A 20,721-nucleotide genomic window follows, 5' to 3' on the forward strand; every position below is an offset into this window, starting at 1 on the left:
TTGCACTTAACCCTTTCACTACCACTGGTATCCTTTAGGATTAAAGCAGATATCTTTTCTTGTTTTACAGCTAACTCCGTTGTATTCGCTAGAAATTTGCTGTATTTTCATCTCCATTCTTGGTTTATAAAGATCTTTGCCGTTAGTGACGTTAATTGTTTAATTCCCGTGAATCGAAGTGAGAAGCTTAAATGTGTTCAGGGGTTTCCCCACCCGCCTCCATTTACCCCTACTTAACTACAGGACTGATGTACATTATAATCATAACCGCTGCTCATCACAGCCCTTAACTCCCTCGTATCCTTAAGCCATAAACCTACGTTTTTGTATTCAGTTTATCTTGCAAGAATTTAATTAAACAACTTGTTACAGGTGCTGCCATTACTGAAGGGACTACTGAACCATCCTGTCAATAATACTCCGCCTACTCAAGGAAACGGATTTTGTTGCATAAACTACCACCCTCCAGGGAGAAGGGAGAGAGCGCATCACTGCATCACTACCATGAAGTTCTCTTCCTGCTCCATATGTTATCAAACTGACTGATGAGTTGTTCTGCCTTCATCTGTGAATAACAACAGTGCGTCTTTGGTGCCAGTACAGGAGTTGACCACCTCTAGCTATAGAAATGAGTAATTTATTTTTATCTAATTTATTTCTATAAATTATAAATCTATCAAATATTGTCTTTCACTGGCGTGGTGCCAGTACAGGAGTTGACTACCTCTAGCTATATAGTGAGATTATATTGCCAGAAATTGCTTATTTATCAGTGATGCAGTAAAAGCCAAAAATGTATTAGATTTGGATCTGCTAGTAACCAGCTTAAAAAAATTTGAATTTTTACTGAAAATTGTCTTAAGAGTTTAAGTCTACAGAATTCTCCAGTTTTTCCCCCCAAAAATTGTCAACTTATGAAACTCTTAGGACAATTTTTCATCTTTAAGTTGGGTACTAGCAGAATCCAAATCTAATACATTTTTGGCTTTTTAGTGCATCACTGATAGATAAGCAACTTCTGACAATATGATTTTACTATATAAATGTTAAAAATACCTTTGAAATACAGAACTTCATTCTGAAGTCTAATGTAGAACACAGTAGCTGCAATTGAAGTTCTAAAAAGCTGAGAAGCTGGCTACATAATCAAAATATTTAGCCTAAATGTTTAAAAAATGCATATCAAACCAACACACAATACTTCACTAAATTAGAGACATAAAAAGAATAACTACATTTGGCTACAACAGCTGCACAAAGACCTTGCAATTGTGACTAGACTTGCATCTGTAGAAAGTGTAATGCTTCATGTCTGTGCAATTTGGACCATTAAACACAAACTGAAAGGCTTGGAGCATACTGAAAAGAACACGATGAGATGGACACGTGATTTTCCTGTGGGAGATGGTGATGTCCTTGCTGACTATATGCACCCAGGTGAATGTCTGAGTGCTCATAGTCTAGGAAGCTGTTTGGTTCTCTTAAAGAAGCACATGTAAGGCATATGACTGAGGGATGTCAGTGGCATCCAGTAGGGTGGGCAAGTCAAAGTGGTGACATCTGTGGCGAGCAGCTGAGTGTAGAGGATCTGGCGGTAGGAGTGAAAATGCAGACAGTGGAGCAAGAAGTGTTCCATGGTCTCCTTGACATTCTGGCACTAGGGGCAGTATGGGGAGGCAGAGAGACAAAGGAGATGCAGGTGGGCTGTGAGTGTGGTGTGGCTGAGTTGCAAATGGGTGAGGGCAACGACTAAGGTGCGGGATGATTGTTGGACCCGTTGTTGTGGGGAGGAGTCCACACAGTACAGGCCCACAGAGGTGGTATGAAGGAAGTTGTGGAGGAAGACATCCCAGGAGGAGGGGCAGGTTAGGGAGAGCAGGGAAATGGCAGTAGAATAAGGCAGGGGGAAGGGTGTGATGTCAGTCCCTGTAAGGGCCATCTTTGGTGTTACATCTACCACTTCATTGCTAGATACCAGAGTGGGAAGGGACCCACTGCAGGGTGATGGTCCAACCTGTGGAGGTGAGTGAAAGGAGGAGACCGTAGGCAGTGGACCAGGGCTGTTGACATGGCCAGGTGACGGCACATGATGAGATGCTGGGACAACAGGGAGTCCATGTAGATGACTGCTGCCTAACAGAGGGCAGAGCTCTACCAACAAGACATCAGTGGCAGGGGGATGTCCAGGTCCTACAGATATTGGATTTTAGGTCATAGATGTCAGAAGCTACAGATGGAAAGGTGGGAGAATGAGAGCCATCTGTGTAGATCATAATGTGGTATTGATATGTAGCCAGGTCTAGGTGCTGAAAGATTTGTGGTGCTAAGATGCCCACTGACTGCATGGGATGTTGAGGGTGGGATGGTGGTTTTGTTTGTATGGAGAGGAACTGATGGCCCAGAACTTTCCTCCTGCAGAGGGGAGGATACTGCTTTCCACATGTAGGGCTATGACTGGTGATGATTTCATTGCCCCAATGGAGACTCACTGGGCTGTGTTCTGGAGGATGTCCAGTTTACCAGGGGTGGTGAGGGTAACCAAATTGTAGAAGCTGATGGTGTGGTCAATTCTGTACCTGATGGCTGCTCAGTAGTACAGCAGCAAGAAATCTCTGTTGGGCCCCCATCAAATAGCAGAAACTCTCTTCATGACATCTAGGCACTTGTTACATGTTTCACATGGGTGGACCAGGTTAGGGGGGGGCCACTGAGCTGCATGCCAAGATAAGTGTGGATCTTGGAGTACAGGACAGGAGAACCATGGATGTGGATGGCTGGAGGAGCAGGAACCTGTTTCAGCATGAAGCACATTAGCGTGCTTCTGGCTGCACTGACTAAGGGACCCCATGTTCTGATCCATGTCATTAGTTTTGTTGCTGGCTCTTGGAGGTAGAGCTGTGCCTAGACCTGGGATGTTACTCTACTGACCACAGTTAAGTTGTCTGCATAGACAAGGTGGGAGTGAGGAGGAATGTGGAGGTCTGACAGAAGGACACTAAACAAAGGCAGGGCTTAGGGTGAAATCCTGTGGTACTCTTCTCTTGGTTGGACGTATGGAGGAGGAGGCAGCTCCCACTGCCACTTTGAAGGCTTGTTCTGTCAGGAACGAGTGAAACCAAGCAAGGGTGATCCCAGTGATGCCCATGACCACCAGTTTGTGCAGGATTCCTTTATGAGGGGCAGAATCAATGGCCCCAGCCAGGTCTATGAAGACTGGTCATAACCTCCTCCTTCCTGTATGTCATTGATGTGGAATTCCAATCAGGCAAGAACACCCATCATACTCCAGCAGGTTCTGAAGCTGCAGTGTTTGGGTCTCAAGAAACAGCAGTCCTCTAACCACCAGGTGAGGCAGGTGGCAACCAGGCATTCTAGTGGTTTGCCCACACAGGAGAGAAGGGCTATGGGGATATAGCTTATGGATGGGCAGGATGATGGAAGACTGGAATTCCGGCACTCCAGGCAGGATCCCTATAGCCAGCTGGAGTTGTAAATAGAAAGCATGGTGTGTTGCACTGGTGATGGAAGATGGGTGAGAAATTTGTATACAATATTTTCTCCACCTGCAGTTTTCCCCTTTTTGAGGGCTGAGGTGGCACAGTCTAGTTCACCAGCTGGGAACGGTCTTGCAAGGTCTGGAGGACTTGGATGGACTATGGCTGTAGCGAGAGTGCCCATGCCCACGTGGAGTCCAGTGCCCGTGTGGAGAGAGGTGAGTGGAAACCAATCTTCTCTGTAAAGTGGGATGCCATCACATCAGCTTTGTGGACATCTTCCAGGAGTGAGTCAGCTCCAACTGTAAGAGGCGGGGAGGTGTAGGTCTTGCAGGCGTCCATTGCATGAAAGAAATCCCATGAGCATTTGGCCAAGGTTGTTGCCAAGAGTGAGGTGCAGTGAGCGAGAATGATAGTCTTAACACAGACTGCAAGGAGCCTACAGTAAATCTCCCCTTTCTGTGGTGTTGGGTGATAATGCCACTGATTCCAAGCTTTCCTCCAGGCCCTGACAGCTGGGGAACACTCTTCTGACTACCATGACTTGCTGGAGTGACCAGGGGTGTGGTAGGTGGTGAGGTGGAAGGCCTCCCTACCAGCTTCCTCCAGGATCAAAATGCACATCACAGTGTCACTGAGGGAGACAGAGATGTCAGAGGGGTTGCTGAGTGTTCTCTCAAAGAGGTTCCATCCAGAAAATGAGAGTCTCCAGTTTGGCAAGTAGCCAGGTGAAGAGCACGGACTGACATAAGAGGTGGAGACCAGCAGCAGATAGTCAGTCCCCATATATGGACCAGGGGTAATGGACATGGTGGTGAAGGCTGGGTCACCAAGGAAAAGGTCTAGTACAAAATGTGCTCCTGTATGTGGGTGGTACCAGCTGTGCAGGACAGCTGGAGAGAGGAGTGATAGACTGGGTGTGTCTAGGATGAGCTGGAAGAGGACCCTTCCTGCAGAATTCGTGTCCCAGCATCTGTGGTGGGCAATGAAGTCCCCCAATGACAATAACTGGCAGAAGAAAGATAAGGTAGTGTTCTATCCCCTGGTAGGAAGCAGCACCACCAGCATTGTAGCATACTGCTCCAGAGAGCCAGCCCTCGTCCATGGTAACCCTGACCGCTACCACCTCCAAGTGGCCCTGGGTCCAACTCAGCAGGTTGATAGGGAAGTGAGTGAGGGTATCCTAGAATGGTAGGAGGGCACCACTTCCTTTATCACATCTGTTTGCATGTAAGACTGTATATCCCAGTAAGTGAAATTAAAGTTAGAGGTGAGCCATGTCTCGCATATCCCTATTACGAAGGGAGAGCATCATCCAGGAAGTTTTCAAGTTTTCAGTTCTTGTTTTATGGGGAAGTGACTGCATATTCCACAATAGGAAGAAGAAGGTCATTGCATGAATAAGGACAGGAGAGAAGAGAGAGCAGGCCAAAGGTGTGAAATGGTACAGAGGAATGACTCATCCTGCTGAAACAAATGGTAAGCTTCAATTATGAGGCCTAAAAGTTGGTCAAAGGCAGGACGGGATGAGAAGGATGAATGGTGAGGAGTGGGAGAGAACTAGAGGGCAGTGAGCAATCCCAACAGATGGCTAGTGCAGCAGGTGTAGGTGTTGGGCGGGTGACGTGGATGTGACAGCAGCATTCTTGAACTGAGATGGTGGCAGATGGTGCATCTCATCTTGCAGCTCGTCATGAGTGCAGGTGGTACTGGTGTTGGTTGTTAGGCAGCAGGTGTTTGCCTTGGAGGCAGCCAGCTAATGGGTGAGTATGGGATCTCAGCATAGGCTGTGCAGAAGGTGACAGTGGAGGAGGAGGAGGATCACCATCTGGGGAAGAGTCTGCTTCCATAAGCAGGTCTTGCAAGGCATTTCTCTCTCTCTGCAGTCTACACTATTAGCAGCAGTATCATCTATCTCCTTCCTGCTTTCTCCACTCTGTCATTTCTTCATATCATGATTCAGACAGTCACTTGCATCATAGCTGCTCCATCTCTCTCCTCACATTTCTCTGCTAAAAGTAAAATAATATTTTATTGATGTTATGTAACAGGATTGCTCCAGTTAGGCTACTTCACTTACAGCTCCTATATGGAAACTCCCCCCCCCCTCTCTCTCTCTCTCTCTCTCTCTCTCTCTCAGGAATATAAACTAAGACCACTTCATCAATCATTGTTTTATTTCAAATTACTAAGGTGCAAAGTTGAAAAGATAGAAGTAACATACGCGATTTGTATTAGGAGGCAGTATATGCTGTAATTAGATTAGTAGTTCTCAAACTCCATTGCTTAGTGGGGCACTAAAGGTACATCTTATAATTTTACAGCACACCAACCCTGCAGTTTGTAAATCACTAATTTAGATCAACATATTATGCCTTGTGTTTTAAGTAACAGCAATGCATCTCATCAAAATTAGTCTAACATAGGCGTAAATATTTGAAATGAATTAGTAGTAACATGTAAAAATAGAATACCTCCTAAAATTTATTGTTCATGTGAGAAATTCAAATCAGAAAAATTACAATAGAAAACCATAAACAACACAAAATAGTTTCTACAAATAAACATATAAATAATTACTGTAAAATCATTAATTCTAAGGCCAAGGAGATACAGAGCATTAAACTTGGCTATCCTCTGTTTTGAGGGAGACAATCTTGGTATATGTATGTATGTAGTAATCCTAATAATAATAATAATAATAATAATAATAATAATAATAATAATAATAATAATAATAATAATAATAATAATAATAATAATTCTTATTTTGGTATCAGGTACATCTCTGACATAGAAAAAACAAAGACTTACTTGAAAGATAACCAAAATACTAACAAAGCATTGCAGGACCTTACTTTAAGTCACATGGAAGTCTCATCCACTCCTGGTGAACAGATCCTTTCACATCTGCACAGCTGTGTGATAGATTATAGATAGCATAACATAACTAACTCTTTGAAACTACTATGAGGAAAACAAGATACAACACCAGAAACAGAATCATAGGAACACTTTATTTCCCCTGATGATCTCGTATAGCCAATGTGTACTACCAAGGAATATTTGAATAAACTTTTGCATATATTGGAATATATGCAACAGTCAATTCAAATATTCCTTGATAGTCACTCAATTACTAACATTCACAATATTTACTGAATATTGTTGCTTTTCTACCTTTTGTTTGGTATCTATTCTAAATTTTATACATAACATTTTCAATGTCATATCTATGTACTTTATACAATACTAACAACCCTACACAGGAGAAGAGCTCAGACAAGTTGACTGCACAAAAATGCGCACACACTCCCCACATAATACTCATTAAAAAATAATTTACCTTAATTACTTTTTACAAAGTAGTCTCATGAAGTACTGAAGATATGAAATGCTACATGACCCAAGCAAGAGCCATTTGGTAATGGGCCTGTCAACTGGCTATCCCTTGAAGATGCAGTGTCTAATTTCTGAGCTAGTAAGGAAAAGCCGAGGGCCTGCAGGTGTTGAGGTGGTAGGTGAGGGATGGTGGCAGGCAGCTTAGTGACACGCTCTGTATAGCTGAGGTGAATGTTTCTTATGGAGTGAAATTTAGAGTGCATTCCCATAGTAGTGTGTATTTCAGTAGGGCTTGATTAGGGCAAGACCTCTTCCTTCCATCTACTTCAATTCTCTTTACTATGACCCATATCTGCACTTTCTTCTACATTTACTTATAATCTTTTCCTTAAATATCTTAAATCATTTCCTTAAATATCTTAAATCAATGTCACTTCACATTCTATTTTCTTTCTTTCTTTTCTTTTCTTTTTTTTTTTTAATATTTCAACAATTTGTGATGTGGTGCAAACTATTTCTGGTTTGTCCAGCAATACAGTTATAAACACCTGCAAGTAAACACAAGGAGAGGTCTAGCTGCTCACTCCTACCAGATTGTGAGGACCAAAATTACATACTCATAATTATGGTATGGAGTTAAAGTCTTCAACATGAAAATTGACCATTTCAAATATCTTTGCCTGACTAGAGAATCAAACCTTGTGGCCTCAACCCTGCAATCAAGTTCCTATCACATCATGCTCTCAAATCTAATTCTGAAGCCATTCTTAGAAGATGTAAACTTCAATTTGAAAATGCAGAATGTGGCGGCTCAGTTTAGATTCAAATGTGAATGTTACTTTAAACCTATTTCTAACCTGTATAACTATCTACGATATATGCCAGGTCCTTAGAGGGGATAGCCCTGTCTCGTAACAAGATCAACATACACAGAATGGGATTGTCAGTCTCATCTGTAGGTAATCAAGGCTCCCGTGTTCATCAAAAATTTCAAATGGTCGCAACACTTAGCTTGTAAATCTGCAGCAACTCTTGAATTTCTGGTATCAATTTCTGGATGGGCTCTGGCTCCACAATGGGACACTTTTTCCTGCCTTTGCGGCCACTGTGGGATCCTGTGATTATTTCTTGCATCACATGGTCCACATTTTCATCACACATCTCCTTAGAAACCTGTAGAGGGTGATTAGTTAGCATTTGTCAGGCATGGACCATTGCCTACACATTTATCATCACATTATTATCCATTCTCAGTAACTTATAATTGACAAACTGCAATCAAATTGTGTAATGATATCGTACATACAAACATACACAATAATCAACTCCTGTCCAAGTACTTCATCACTGCATACTCTAAAAGTATCATCATCCCATTCTAAAATAATTTTTTTTTCACAACTGCAGCATATCTCCACTCTTGTATATTTTCCATCATTTTTTTGTCCCATTAACTAAGCTATGTATATCAAGGTTCTGCATCTGAACACTTGCACCACGTCATAGTTGATTTGTTCTCCTTTAACACACACTGCAAGGTACTCATAAGCTCACTCTCATATAGAGTAGTAGATAAATGGAATGGACTCAATAATCTGGTTGTTAGTGTTGAGTCATTAGGGAGCTTTAAAAGAAAATCAGACAGATTTATTGATAGGGATGATAGGTGAAAATAGATAGGTATGTTTCATACAGTGACCATAACGGATAGGCTTGATGGCTTCTTGCAGCTTCCCTTATTTTCTTATGTAAGAAGTTTCATTACTCTCACCATTTATTATCCACTAAGTTTCCACCATCAGCACTTTTGAGATGACTTCTGATCAAAACAGACCATACAGCCATCCATCAACACACCATGTAGGTCCTAACATTACAACAAAGACAAATGCCATACCACATGCAGTGAGTGTGGAAATTCTCCGGAAACTCTCTCCACTGCTAGGTGCTGGTTGAACCTCCTGGTGGGGAACAGGTAGAAGGGGCAGGCTGGGATCTGACAGGCATTGCGCAGAAGCTTGCACTTTGCATCATACCTTGAAAGAAAAAGGAAGTTAAGAGTAACTGCTGCAATGCAGCAGATGGGATAAAAGGACCAGGTCAGTAATTGGGTACACACAGATCCAAAGACTCAGATAGCAAGGAAAATACATCAGGGAGAGCCATTCTCCAGACTGACAACTGAACTGAAATGAAAAGAAAGGGTGTGTTGCAGCCAAGGCACCCAGGCCTAAAGCATTGCCCCAGAGGCCATTGACATGACCCCTCGTGAGATTGCGTCACCCCTGGTCATGAACAGGGTAGTGCCTGCCCTGATGCCAAGGCACCTGAGCGCTGAGTAAAGGTGACTAAGGCCGTGTAGTTAATGGACCTGGCCTATTCATAATCAATCTTGTGATCAAGTTACTTTACAGCCTACGCAAGTCACTGACCTCACAAAACAGTGACTCACTATTAGCCTCAATAATGCACTAGCTAGAAGTACATAGAAAAATTACACATGTTCATGTGTAAAGGTGGTTAACCATAGACTCCCACTGAGACATGTTTCTTACAAACCTACAGTGAAGTATAAGCATCCTGGTGATTGTGTGGAGTGAAGGAAGAGATGAGTGTACTAACTGGTTAGATTTTTAAACCTTAAAGGATAACTCCTTATGTAGTAGTAGGTGGCAATGTAGTAGGTCAATGTTGCCATCATCAAAATTGAAAATAAGGCGAAGTAGCGAACAATTCTCTCAGACCTTAACTAGACTCCAAGAGTAGAGTGTTACAAGTTCCTGAAAGGTGCTCACACTCAACAGCACCATGAAACTCCCAGTCATTCTCTGCCTCATCTTGGTTGTAAGTAATACTTAGAAGATTTTTCCTAAGTGCCTTGTGTGTCTTGATTTTGTATGTTGTTTCAGTATACTGATGGGCTCCATATACTTTGTTATTTTCCATGTGTTGATATAATACTGAATCTTGATGGTTGATTTAATATCTTTCATGGCACTTCACATGTAGTGCTAATATTTTAATGTTACATTTGATTATTCTTTTATATGATTATATTAAGTGTGTCCTTACATGTTAATGTGTTATGTGTTACTGAATGACCTGAGTTGGTTGATAAAGTCCTGCTAAAGTAAAGTGAACAGTGACGTCAAGATTTATTGAAAGGAAGATTTAATATGTGGTGGAGTTCTTGTCTTTCGTTGCCTGCGTGTATCGTTGGAATGTTTTAATTACTGGTTAATAAATAGTGTTAACTTTTCTGAATTGTGTTTGTGGCTTACCCCACAGTGAGAACCCCAGCCTTAGCTCTCAGTTACCTGGACTTAAACCTTGAAGTGTTTGGTATATAAATAACTAGTGCAGTTCCTGTGTACCCTCTGCCTTACCTTAAAGGTAAGGCATTAATATCTTAAGTCCCCTGATCTGTTAAAAATCTTTAGAAAACTGACAACTGATAGATTAACCCTTTGACTGCTATTTGGTACATCTTTCCTTAATTACTAATCACTCTGAGATATCTTTACTTGTTCTACAGCCACCTCCAACCTCTAAACTGGGTAGAAAATGAAAGATCTATTCTTTTATCATGCATAACTTTCTTGTATATGCTTCTTAAGATATCCTGCATTATTTGTGGTGCTGTTAATTGTTTCTTATTTTGGTGAAAATGTTAACAGCACATCAGAGGAAAACAGTGGCAGGAAACTGTGAACCACAGAGCAAGTTAGTGTGGTTGTGTCACTTGACTGTTGTCCAGGGTTGTAGGTATCATTATCACTTACTTTCATGCTAAACCACAAGGAATAAAGCAACTATAAAAAATACTTCATTTCATCAACTGACAAATAAAACGCTCTCTCTCTCCTCCTCACCTAAAAGCACCTGGCTGTTCTCACCTGTACTTCTGCTGGAAGGTGTCCTCTGTCACATCAACACCCTGAGCCTGTGCCTCAACCACTATCTCCTCCGGTGAGAGGGGCTTCGCAACATGCTCATGGGCACTGAAATATTCCTTCCTCCACTGACTCATGATGAGGTCAGTGATCTGTGGAAATGACATGGAATTTAAAACAATTTCTTCTACATTTTATTGGGTATGGCATAACAGAAAATGCTAAACTTTAATTTGACAGTATATGATAAAATAGAATAGTTAGTACAATGAGATTCACACACATCCATTCACACCCACTTATGGAAAAGTGTATGAGGGCAAAGATAATAAGAAATCAATGAAAAATGGTAATTATGAGAGAGAGAGAGAGAGAGAGAGAGAGAGAGAGAGAGAGAGAGAGAGAGAGAGAGAGAGAGAGAGAGAGAGAGAGAGAGAGAGAGAGAGAGAGAGAGAGAGACTCACTTTGTTCTTAAGATCCTCCAAGAGTGTCTTTCCACTTTCTTTTTTCACCTGCTTCTTGATCTCTTTGAGACAATCACCGTGACTGTCTGGCTGCTTGCTCATCCGGTCCTTTGAGTTGCGGTTTTTCAATGCCTCACATACATAGACCAGAACCTGCCAAACAAGGTAATCATATGCTGTGAAAGGCTCTCAGTTTAGGCAGTATAAGAGGTTTAAGAGGACTTCTGAGGTAAATTTGCCTTTGTTGACATCCCACTTTAAACTTTGTAGCCAGGACCAGGCATCTACATGTGAACATTCACATTCACAAACATTTCCTTTCATCTTGATCAAAATTCAAGGTCCTGAAAGTCACACACCAGCAGTTTAATGTGTTGTGAATTACTCATCCTTCAAATCATACAATAATCTTGCCCTCAAATGCTGGATCACTGCTGTCCTTATGACCAGTATGTACTTACCTGTGAGGGCTCATATGCAGCGTTGATTTTCTCTTGGGGAATACCCATTTCTTCAGCCCAGGCACGAAAGCTGTAGAACCTGATGTCTCCACAGCTTGATACATTTCTTAGACGCTTGATCTGAATAGTAAAATGAGCAAAAATTATGCATCTTCCTTTCTTTATCACATGAAAAAAAATTACTGCATATAGTCTACTCTTAACATTCAACAAATCCAGAAGATAAAGGTATGTGAAATCAATTAGTACTCCCTGTCTTATCATCTTACATAACCAGCTTACTTTCTTATAATGATGGTGATATTATTAGTTTTATCATTAGTTTTATGAAATCTATTGAACTGGACAGAGATATACTAGGGCTCTAAATGAACACTGACACTGTATATGTAGAATAACCTTGAGAAAGTGGAAAGTTAAGAAGCACAACATGATGGAATAGGGAAAAATTATCCATATACAATATCACGAGACCAACTTAATCTAACGTGGCATAAGCCTCCACTTACCTTGTCCATGTTGACCTCCACAGAAGCACTGTCAAGGATGTGGTCCTCCAGATTTTCTTTCTTGGTTGCAATGAATTCCTTGATGGCTTTTTCTACATTTTCAGGTGCATAAAAACTAGCCAGCAAGTTTTTGTTGCTTTCCATGAATTCATTGACACTGTCCTAATGGAGGAAAATATGGCATACTGAAACACTACAAACATTATTAACACCTTCATGAGAGAGAGACAAGCTATTAGTGTGCCAAGCAAAAGCATTATGTGGGACTGCCAATATCCCTGAAAACTCTGACACAAAGCTACCCCATCATTTTGTCAGCTCTGAGTACTCCCATTCATAGTTAAGACCTATCCATAGATGAATTATGCTCAATGCCAGCCACTATTGATCCACAGAAACCCAATCCTCCCTAAGTAATCAATGCAGTGGCTGTGAGAGGCACAAGAGTGGATAAGTCCTCAGTAGTCCATCACTCTTAAATATGGGAGAAATAGAGAACAAAGATAGCAGGTCTGGTAGGTAAAAAGAGTCCTGTTCTTGTATGTACTTCAGCTACAGTTGATATTTGTTTCCTATAAAATACCAGGGTCCCTAGACCAAGAAGCACTTGAAAGCAAGCAAAAAATGCATAAAAGAGAAGGCATAAAAGAAGATAGGAAAATAGTTTGGTGACTGGTGATACAACCCCAAGTTGTATCACAGCCATCCACTTAAAAAGCTGCTGCTGCAGTTGTGCAGCACTGAAGAATACAGAGAATGAAGTCCTAGATGAACAAAACATGAAAATGAATATACATCTAAGGAATAGATGAGGAACAGGCATCTGCTATGAGAAATGGACATAGCACTAAATGGGCTCTGGTGGTATGGCTCTGTGGTGAGGCATTTATCAATGCAGAATAGAAACGAGAGCAGTAAATGGATCTAATACATATTTCTATCTTCATCCTCTCCCAATAATGCATCATTGCTGTTAACAGCATCCCACAGATATAAAAGGAACATTACAGGTAAAAAAAAATAATAAAAAATAAATAAATAAAAAATGGAACAAGATATTTAACTAGTTACCTCCCTGTAACATTAACCACAGTTGCTCTTAATATACCAGAACACCACATGATTTCCTTCTGTTATTTTAGTCTGGAACACTGCACTGTCATCACTTAGATCAGGTGTGGGCAAACTATGGCCTGCGGGCCGCATGCAGCCCACCAAAGGAATTCATGCAGCCCGCCAAATAATACTAAATTTGAAAAATAAATTAACCAATTAATGCCAAATAATATCTGTTTTCTTACCATAGGTGTGCATATGCATGGGAAAGTGCTGATCAAAAGGCTACAGACACTGACGGTTTTCACTAGGACCAAGTGACTCCTAACTCAAGCTCAAGTTTGTAACAATGGCTAATTTGGCAACTTTGTTACCGCACCAATGATTTCATTGCCTTTCATTTGAATAATTTCAGTGTCCTGGCAGATGCTAAAGATTTAAGATGTAGCCTAGCTATTATTATCTTAAAAAACTTTACCCAAAATGAGTTATTCAAAGCCAACTAAAAAGCGAAAAATTGAAGATGAATGCCGAGAGTTTAACAAAGAGTGGAGTGAAAGGTATTTCTTTACTAACATTGGAGTTAAAGCTATATGTTTGATTTGTCATGAAACAGTTGCTGTGTTCAAAGAAAACAATTTAAAATGGCAATTTCAAACCAAGCACACAAACTTTGGGCATAATTTATCAAAGCAAGAACTGCAAAAGAAGGCAACAGATCTAGTAAAAAAGTTTAAAGCAACAGCAAACTGTGTTTGAGAAAACTTCATCTTTACAAAGGAGTGCGACAAAAGCAAGTTTTGTATTAGCAAATAAAATTGCAAAGCAAAACAAGTCATTTGCAGAAGCAGAATTCATCAAAGATTGCATGGTTGATGCTGTCAGTGTTGTGTGCCCTGAAGTTAAATCAAAATTAGAAGCCATATCTCTGTCACGAAAAACTATTTGTTTCATATAAGCAATTGCAATGAATATTCAAGAACAGCTGTTAACAGCCAGTGGTAGTTTTCAATGGTTTTCTATTGCTTTATATGAGAGTACTGACATTCAGGATACTACTCAGGTACTTGTTTACATCAGAGGAATTGACAAAAACTTTGAAATTACAGATGAATTGTTATTTATGGAGTCTCTCAAAGACACTGTTACTGGAAAAAATTTGTACAACAGTGTCATTAACAGTCTAATCAGGTCTAGGTTAAGCCTGGATAAATTGGCAAGTATTACAACTGATGGTGCTCCTTCACTCATAAGCAAACATTGTGGCCTTGTGACTTTGATGAATGATAAAATCAAAGAGGATTTTCCATCACACAGTGTGGTGCCTTTTCACTGCATCATACATCAAGAAAACCTCTGTAAGTCTTCTTTAAAACTCAGACATGTTATGGATCCAGTGGTGCACACATAATATGTGTGCACCACTGGATCCAATAAGAGCCCAGGGACTGAAACACAGGAAGACATTGAGACAGATTTTACTGATATGTTGTACCACACAAATGCCTGCTGGTTAAGCATGGGAAAACTGCTAGAGGGTGTGGGACATTAAAGCAGAGACTATCATGTTTTTAATAGGAAAGAAATATCTTGTGACTTTTCAAAGAAAATGGAGAGTGATGAATGGGTTTGCTGTAGACATTATGCAAAAGCTGAATGAGTTAAACACAAAACTACAAGGCAAAGGTGTGTGTGCTCATGAATTGTACTTGGGAGTGAAAGCCTTTCAAACGAAACTTAAACTTTTTGCCAAAGCAGCTTAAAGAGCAAAACTTTGCTCATTTTCCTTTGTTGAAAACATGATCTGTCACACAAGCATTATCAGACAAGTACAGTTCCCAGCTGATGGCTCTAAAAGAAGAATTTATCAGAAGATTTGTTAATTTCAAGGCAATTGAAGACCAATTCAATTTGCTCAGGTCACCTTTTGCCTGTGACACTGAAACAGCTAATGAAGAACTGCAGATGGAACTGACTGATTTGCAAGTTGACAACTCTTTAAAAAGGCTGCTTGAAAATAAACCACTGGTAGAGTTTTATGTATCTCTGCACTCAGAAAAGTTTAAAAATTTGAAAAATTTTGCATGAAAGATGTTTGTGTTGTTTGCATCAACTTAAATTAGTGAGCAGACTTTCTCCATTATGAAAATTAACAAGTCAAGGAACAGTTAATTTTTCACAGACTCAAATCTTCAATCAGTATTGAGGATCAGCACAAGCAACTTGATACCTAATTTTGACAAACTGGTAAATGACTGCAGTCAGATGCATCATTCTCACTGAGTCATTGAGATCCTTCTATTGCTAAGTTACTTTCTTTTTCAAATAAATGTGTTTCATGTGAAGTTACTACTTTAAAATATCAATAAGAATTATTTTTCTTCTTTAAATTGAGTTACTTTGTTCTCAAAGAAATGTGTTTCTTGTAGAATTTCTACTTTGTAATATATTTTTTCTTTAAATTGAGTAATTTTATATGTGTTTATTTGAAGTTTCTATTAATCAATAATAAGAATGGTTTGTTTTGCTTCTTAAAGTAGAGTTTCTACTTAGTAATATATTTTTTTCTTTAAATTGAGTAACTTTATATGTGTTTCATTTGAAGTTTCTACTTTAAAATATTAATCAATAATAATTGTTTGTTTTGCTTCTTAAACAGAGTTACTTTGTTTTTCAAACAAATATGTTTTTCTACTTTATAATTTCAATAAAAATAAGTTTTTTCCTAAAACAAGGTTATCTTGTCTTTCAAATATGTTTCATGCAAAGCTCCAACTTCAAAATACTTAATATTTTTTTTTTCCTTTAAAGTTTAAACTGAGTTACTTTGCCTTTCAAATAAATGCATTTCATGTTAATATTCTACAGTACTTTAAAGTATTAATCATTAAAAATTAATTGCATCTTTTTCCTTAAAGGCTTTTTATTTTATCCATTTAAAAAAACATATTATTTTGGGTTAATATACCATGTGGCCCTATAAAATTGTGAATTTTTTAATGTGGCCCTTGCACTGAAAAGTTTGCCCATCCCTGACTTAGATTATGGAAGAAAAAACATCTCACCTGACTTGTATTCACCAACCACTCATCCTTTTTCACAGCATCATTCAATTCTGGAGCAAAGAAGTCAGTGAAGGGTGTTGCATCCTTTTCGGTTATCTTGTAGTTAGAGAGGCAACGGCCAATATACTCAGCCAACAACAAAAAGAGAAGGTTTTGCAACTGAGATGCAGTCACCTTGTCTCTCCTCATGGCAAGGAAGAAAAGTGGCTTGACCAGTGACTCACACTTGATGGTTTGTTCATCAAACTGATTGATGCTTTCTGTCATAAGTGCCTGCTGGGGTTCAGTCAAGATTGCATTTATGTAGGTTTTGACAGTCTTCCGTTCCATGTATAGTTCAGCTGTGGCAACGATGTTACCCAGTCGATCTGCCACGTATCCTGGTCGGTTGGAAAGAGGATGATCTGACACAGACCTCACCCAAGCACAGGCCAGGGCAGCCAGGTGGGCAGAGTAGTCAATGATATGTGGATTCTTGAGGATGCAGAAAGTGGCCATCATGGCATACAGTCTTGACTGCACAACACGCTTGAGAGCAGTGGAGGCAGCAGCAGGCACAATTGGGATGATGATGTTGAAGCGGCTCTTCTCATCATCTTCCTTCATCAGTATATCCTTGTTAATAAAACCAAGAACACCATCAGAGCCTTCTATACTTGCCTTCTCCTCAATAGCACGCTGGCTGAGAATTGTGTAGGGTGTCACCAGCATGTGTGAGATTGTTAGTGTCCACACATTGATCTGCGAAGCATCTCGGACAGGGGCAAAGGCAGGAATGCCTGTCATGGTGAAGTTTCTTAACAACTCATACTTACTTTCTTTCATCATGAGCAGAAACTCATCATCCTGGAGGTCTGAAAGAGTCGAGGTCATGGTGATTCGACAGCATTCGTCTGGGTGAGGTGGTGGCAGGGCCTTAATGACTGCTTGAGATTCATTGTAGATTTTGCAGAATTCTGCGATATCACTCTGATATTCATCTGTCCCATGGCCACGCAACCTGAGGTTCTTTGAATCATACTTGCGACCAGAGACAGTGCTCTTCAGAATGTTGTTTGCAAGTTCAATCTCATTCTCATACCTTCCCTCAACCTCGATGACAGTGCGGCTCATATTCATGAGGGTAGCATACTTGAGTTCAAGATTCTTGTACTCCTTCTTTATCAGCCGATCTTTCACACCAACTGCTGACCCAAAAGAGCAGCTCATCATTTGCTTCATGTTTACCTTAAACAAAGAATCCATAAGGTCAAAGGTTTCTTTTGGCACAGACAGTTTTTTTCGGTGCCGCTGGATAAATACAGAGTTCCACTGGGGATATACGTCCTCAAGCAAAATGGTAACATTAGCTTCCTTTACATCATGAGGTATCTTCTTTTCTTCAGAATCTATAATCACCTTCAGATCTGCAATGTCCTCAGGTGGCTCAGGATAATACATCCACTCACCAGGATGTATTGTTGAAGTACTATCTAAGCCTGGCAGAATGTAACCATCATGGTTGAGTGTCATTTTCAAACGGCACATAATCAAGTCGTTCCCAATAGTCTCCATTTGCAAACCTATTTCATGGTCTTCCTTGGCCCAGTAAAGGGATGGTATGTTGGCACTGCCATTGTGGAGGTGGGAACGAATATCAATGCTGTAGTTGACAGGAAAATAGTTTGAGATACCCAGAAGAAATACATTCACTGTCTTCTCAGGAGGTGCCCGCATCTTAACGATCTCTGTTTCTGGTAAAGGTACACCTGCTCCATGACCTCCATCTGTAATGATGAACACCTGTACAAAGGTCTCGCTGCATTGCTCTATTTCAGTGCGCACCCTCTTTAGTGCTTCAGTGACATTTGTTCCACCACGTATTGAATCACTAGGGCTGAGGTGAGTTTCAGAACGAAGGAAGGTGACTGAATCACTAAACACGTACAGCTTGGTAGTGCCTAGAAAGGGAAGAAAAAATACTCACTGGTGGGTTTTGGATTTGATTGCTTTGAATAGAGAGAGAGAGAGAGAGAGAGAGAGAGAGAGAGAGAGAGAGAGAGAGAGAGAGAGAGAGAGAGAGAGAGAGAGAGAGAGAGAGAGAGAGAGAGAGAGAGAGAGAGAGAGAGAGAGAGAGAGAGAGAGAGAGAGAGAGAGAGAGAGAGAGAGAGAGAGAGAGAGAGAGAGAGAGAGAGAGAGAGAGAGAGAGAGAGAAATGTGCAGGGAATGCAATAATGTTACTAGCTTGAATAATCAATCAGAAACAAATCAGTGTAAAACAGAGAGGATTTAACACTCTGCATGTACTTAGCCATAAACGAGCTGTAAATAAATTTGTAACACTATGGGCGGCTAGCATACCCAGGGTTAATCCATTAAACATGGAACCTATCCCTAAAAAATAAAGGACTTAATTTTTACAAAATTGCCAAGCTATAAAAATATCCACCAAATTTTCTTACCAGTAAGTTTATCCTTAATGTTCTCATTCCAGCTGCTAATTACTGCAGGCCAGCAATTTACCATGGAAAAAGACACATCTGCCATTAACAAGTTGAAGGTGTTGAAACTTCTACTAGTATTAGTACTAGTAATCTCTCTTTTAGCCTGAAGGAGAGAGCAACACTGTCCTTCTTCAGAAGCCAAGAGGCGATAAACCTGGAAATCACTGGTGATCGAGTCCACTTCCATTCTTTCATCTTGAGCCTGGTTTTTTTGCATCCTCTTTTCTTTGAGCTTCCTCACTTCCATCATCTTACCATGTTGTGGTACTTGTATGTTGCTCCCAAACACTACCTGTCAAGAGAAAGATGGTCAGAGCACTATAATACACTTCACACACCTCACACAAAGTTTACTCCGTTGTTTTCAATCACCTGGGGAGAAAAAGGTGGCCACTTCACTGCATACAGTAGTTTATATATAGACATTGCATCAAGTTTACAAGCTTACCTCTTCTCTTTTCTGACGATATGCTTTACACTGGCGTAAGCAGCTTGACATTTACACCCACCCTCATCGCCCACACTGGTTTCCCTGGCAATGATCGTCATAACTACCTTATTTAGTATTTCAACACGTACATACACATGGAAACCCATTTGCTCCCTTGGATGGGTAACACACACACACACACACACACACACACACAAAAGATACGGGCTCTTTTTAACTCTGCATTTGAATTTAGCTACCGGAAACCCACGCACGTCTAAGTACTTAAACTTCTTTACAACAATACTATCGCCACTGAGATTTGCACAACTAGTAATGAGAAATGGAGAAGTACATACGGGAAGTCCTCACTGTCATACGCGTCGCAGAACACTGGGGAGACTCAATGCAGAGGATGCGTTTGCTTTTAATGACAAAACGTATTGAGAGAAATTTGTTGCCTTTCCACGTATCACCTCACTTTTTCTAACGGTATTACTATTATTCTTCCCATGCCACATATCCTTTCATAGATTATTTTGCATCCTTCATCACCACAAACTTAATCACATCCTCCTTTTTTTTTTTTTTTTTCAAACCTGTGTGCAGCAGGGGGAATATGAAGTTTAGTTATCAAGGTCACCGCGGCATCACTTCCCTGGCAAAACGTATGGCTTAAATAATTGTGGATATCTACCCTTTAATGTCAATATGGATTCTGGACCAATCCTTGTAATAGTAACACTCAGGAATAGGGGATGGTAAAGAAATATATTTATGTAACATTACTACTTGCGATCTGCCACTTTGGGATATGATGTGATACAGAATAGCGTGTGAAAGTTGCGAATTTATCTCTTTATCGCGATCTGTCCTTGTGATATTACTATTTTGGGATAGGATTGGATAAAGTACATAAGAGAAAGAAATGAGAGTGGCTTCATCTATCTGGACCCATCCTTGTACTGTTAACACTTGGGAATAAGATCTAAGAGGAACAAGAAGTACAGTAAATCATAGGAGTGATAAGTTCTTTGTAACAATACCACTTTGGAATACAATAGGATGAGAGCTGCGAGTACCTTCCTCTCTTTAACTCGATCTGTCCTTGTAGTATAAACATTCGTGAATATAATAAAGAAATACATGAGAGGTATTGGATGTTATATATAGCCAGGGTGAGATCTTGAGCACATATAGCCGGGGATGTCAAAGGAAAATTAGAAGCTTTATGGTGGCCATAAACGCAATACGCAACTCCAGTCTGCCCGTCACCTTTTAAAAAACCTTTCTTTTATCTCCACCTACTCTGTTAAATTACTTTTTCCTTCACTCCATTGCCTATCCCCTCTCAAGATTCAAGTCAAGAACAGGGCATTAACCTGGGCTGAATTTAACATAGCCATTACCCTTTGGTCTGTAGGGGGGTGAAAAGGACAGGCATTGAAAAAGATCAGTGGATTAGGTGCGCAAGCATATACCCAGATCTCTCTCCTTATCAGAGGCCCATCAACATCAGCTGGT

At 40.3% G+C, this 20,721-nt stretch overlaps 1 protein-coding gene and 1 long non-coding RNA gene across 4 annotated transcripts in view; one reads left to right on the forward strand and one right to left on the reverse strand.

The window, feature by feature from the left end:
* The window catches only part of LOC135114819 (uncharacterized), a 3,162-nt gene extending 1,779 nt beyond the window's left edge, over positions 1-1,383 (forward strand). Inside the window, exon 2 of the long non-coding RNA XR_010275684.1 lies at positions 373-1,383. This is a non-coding gene — a long non-coding RNA (uncharacterized LOC135114819). The remainder of the gene's footprint in view (positions 1-372) is intronic.
* Positions 1,384-5,653: 4,270 nt separating this feature from the next.
* On the reverse strand, positions 5,654-19,799 carry LOC135114818 (uncharacterized). 3 transcript variants are annotated; one of them, XM_064030925.1, is made up of 9 exons: positions 19,557-19,799; positions 18,726-19,059; positions 16,285-18,224; positions 12,164-12,325; positions 11,655-11,774; positions 11,194-11,346; positions 10,733-10,881; positions 8,734-8,872; positions 5,654-8,009 (listed from the first exon to the last, which is right to left on the reverse strand). In XM_064030925.1, exons 2-9 carry the CDS (start codon positions 19,015-19,017, stop codon positions 7,827-7,829), a joined length of 3,138 nt encoding a protein of 1,045 aa, XP_063886995.1. In that variant the 5' UTR covers positions 19,018-19,059; positions 19,557-19,799; the 3' UTR covers positions 5,654-7,826. The 3 variants fall into 3 exon arrangements, with proteins under 3 accessions (XP_063886995.1, XP_063886994.1, XP_063886993.1); XM_064030924.1 differs by having other exon boundaries at positions 18,726-19,055; positions 19,557-19,686; XM_064030923.1 differs by lacking the exon at positions 19,557-19,799 and adding an exon at positions 19,216-19,365.
* Positions 19,800-20,721: the final 922 nt, after the last annotated feature.

Source organism: Scylla paramamosain, chromosome 28, assembly GCF_035594125.1.
Source record: "Scylla paramamosain isolate STU-SP2022 chromosome 28, ASM3559412v1, whole genome shotgun sequence".
Classification (NCBI taxonomy): Eukaryota; Metazoa; Arthropoda; class Malacostraca; order Decapoda; family Portunidae; genus Scylla; species Scylla paramamosain.